General features: G+C 43.3%; 1 protein-coding gene across 1 annotated transcript; it reads right to left on the bottom strand.

Moving 5' to 3' along the window:
* Nucleotides 1-419: 419 nt before the first annotated feature.
* LOC6037828 (60S ribosomal protein L27) lies at nucleotides 420-1,596 on the bottom strand. The gene is given in 3 exon segments (XM_001847651.2): nucleotides 420-746; nucleotides 1,380-1,578; nucleotides 1,580-1,596. Coding segments are annotated over 3 exon segments (408 nt in total). The 3' UTR covers nucleotides 420-554.
* Between the last annotated feature and the right edge of the window lie 944 nt (nucleotides 1,597-2,540).

The following is a 2,540-nucleotide window of genomic DNA, read 5'->3' as shown; positions in this document are numbered from 1 at the left end:
AATAACCCAGAAAGTGTCAAAATGTATATGATGCCTGTTGAAATGTTACCGTCGATTTCGTCAGGATCGAGAAAATGAAAATGAGAGTTGTTAGCATGAAGTTAAAATTTTACATCTATCATGATTATAATATTTTACATTAAATTAAACAATGAATGATTTAAAATAGTTTTTGAAAAAATAACTTAAGTGGTATACGCACTTGGTGAGGAACCGGACAAGTAAAATTTCAAATGAGCAGCAGCGGCAGCGAAAACAACCCATATATGGAGCCGGAAATCCCCAAATTATAATCGTTCCCTCTCCGTTGTTCTGCTGTTCGTAAAGCCATTTCTTAACCCCTTTCTTAGGAGGTGCGTACTGGCCCTTAAAACAGTCATCATCTAGGGTAGTTCTCTTCAAACCATGAAAAGACCATGTTTTTGTTTCCATTCAACGGGCTTTTCTTTACGTTTTCTCCTCCGTTTACACACAGTAACTCCTCCCTTCCGCTTCCGCATTCTTCTTCTTAACGATTAAGGACAATAGTGTTAGGTAATGTCGCACGCACCAGCTTAGAATCGCAGCTTCTGGAAGAACCACTTGTTCTTGCCCGACTTGTGGCGGTCCTCGAACTTGACGCGGATCTGGAAGCGGGCCTTCTTGCGCTTGACCGGGTCCTTCAAGTCCTTGACGGAATATTTGTTGTCGAGGCTGACGTCCGGTACGCTGTAGCGCGTCGGCATCAGGTGGTTGTAGTTTAGCATCTGGAAGGAGAGAGAGTTTCGTATGAGTATTTTAGTTTAATTATATTACGTTTATCTATGAAATTGTGTAAGATTTAAAACGATGAACTGCGATAAACTGCTTTCAGTTATGGATTTCGCTAGGTTTTTACCACCCTTTTCCTAGATTTGAAGATCTGAAACAAACAATTTCTATGCTACCAAGTCAGTATCTGAAACATTCATAGTTGTAAGGAAAATCCAAATCTCTATACAAGCACAAAAGAAACAAAATTGTAACATGCTATCTCGAAAAATAAAATTGAATTGAATAAACTGCTTTCATTATCAGCCAAACGTTACTTCAGTCGATGTTTTGACGAAGGACTACGTCTAACTCAAAGGTTGAGTGTCATTTGAAAGAATTTGGGCCCGCAGTGCTGGTTGATCTCAGAAGAGGATTAATCACCAAATTCTTTCAGCAACGACTTTTAAATTAACTAATGAAATAATGCAATGTTTTCAAAAGCATCGAAACCAAATCAAAACATTCAACAAGTCTTTAAAACATGTTTAACAACCAATTTCCATTCTGCACCAACATAAACCTTGTCCACATCCGACATAACCCGGAACCGAGTTCTACAAAACACACACGAAAAAAAAACAACTCACCTTGACGAACGGCTTTATCTTGGAGCGCTTGTGGAGGCGCGCCTTGCTCATGCGGCGGGTCACTCGTCGCGGGTAGCGATCGATGCCGGCCACGAGGGCATGTCCGAACTGCTTGTCGGAGGTTCCGTCGTCGAACGTCTTCATGATGATGGCCTTGCGGCCGGCGTACCGTCCGCCGAGGACGAGCACGACCTTACCCTTTCATAATCTTGCCCATGATGGTCTGCAAAGCAAAAACAACGAAAAATTCAACGTTAGAAAAAATCTCCAACAGAAAAATTCAGCACAGGATCAGCGACTGCCGGAAGGAATCGGCCAAGTTTCAACCCGTTGAGCGGTCCCCGTTCAAGCGCATGGACCAATCGCTCGTGTTGTGGTTTGTTTGAGCGAAACGTCAAACGTCACCCGTCGCGGCATAAGTTTACATTTTCCGCGAACCACGAAAAACAACACTTTTTCCGACGAATTGGCCACCACGTTTACGGCGTCGAACGGCATCCGCCACGGCACACCTTCCCCCGGCAGTTGGGTCGCTTTTCCGGCCAAAGATCACAGAAAAATCACCGAAATTTGGCCAAAATTTACTCACTCAGTGAAATGTGTTCACTTTCGATCCCAATGGCCGACCGGAAAAAGAACTGAAACGGGACGGAGCGAGTTGACGTTTCGAGTCGAGCTGTCAGACGCGGACGACGGGGAGGAAACTGGTATAAAAGTGTCTCGACTCGAACGCGGTTTTCGAGACGCGTGATCCCCGGTGGCGACTTTCGGTCGATGTGACGCGGTGACTCTGTGGGAAGATGTTTGAAAAAATAAAATAAAATATTAGCAATTCTCCACGAAAACAGCAAGCAAATGTCCGATCAGGCCCAAAATTGGAGTGGTGGTCCTTGGCCGAAATAATTAGACCCGTTTTTGTCTTTTTGGTTTTTAGGGTGACCTACGTACGCCGTGTTGGGGTGGTCCGAGAAAATGAAGTTTTCGTCGATTTTCGCAAAAACCACATTTTACAAAAATCATAACTTCGCGCCATTTCGATCATTCGATTCGATTTTTTTTTTTGGGTTTTTAGAGAAAAATATTTCGGAGTTTTAAAAATCAAGCCTTATTGTTGAAAAGGTCGCATGAAAACTTGAGGTGTGGTTTTGGAGGTCTCTTCGG

Source organism: Culex quinquefasciatus, chromosome 2 (genome assembly GCF_015732765.1).
Source record: "Culex quinquefasciatus strain JHB chromosome 2, VPISU_Cqui_1.0_pri_paternal, whole genome shotgun sequence".
Lineage (NCBI taxonomy): Eukaryota > Metazoa > Arthropoda > Insecta > Diptera > Culicidae > Culex > Culex quinquefasciatus.
The sequence above is the reverse complement of the archived record's forward strand: the minus strand, read 5'-3'. Positions and strand labels throughout refer to the sequence as shown.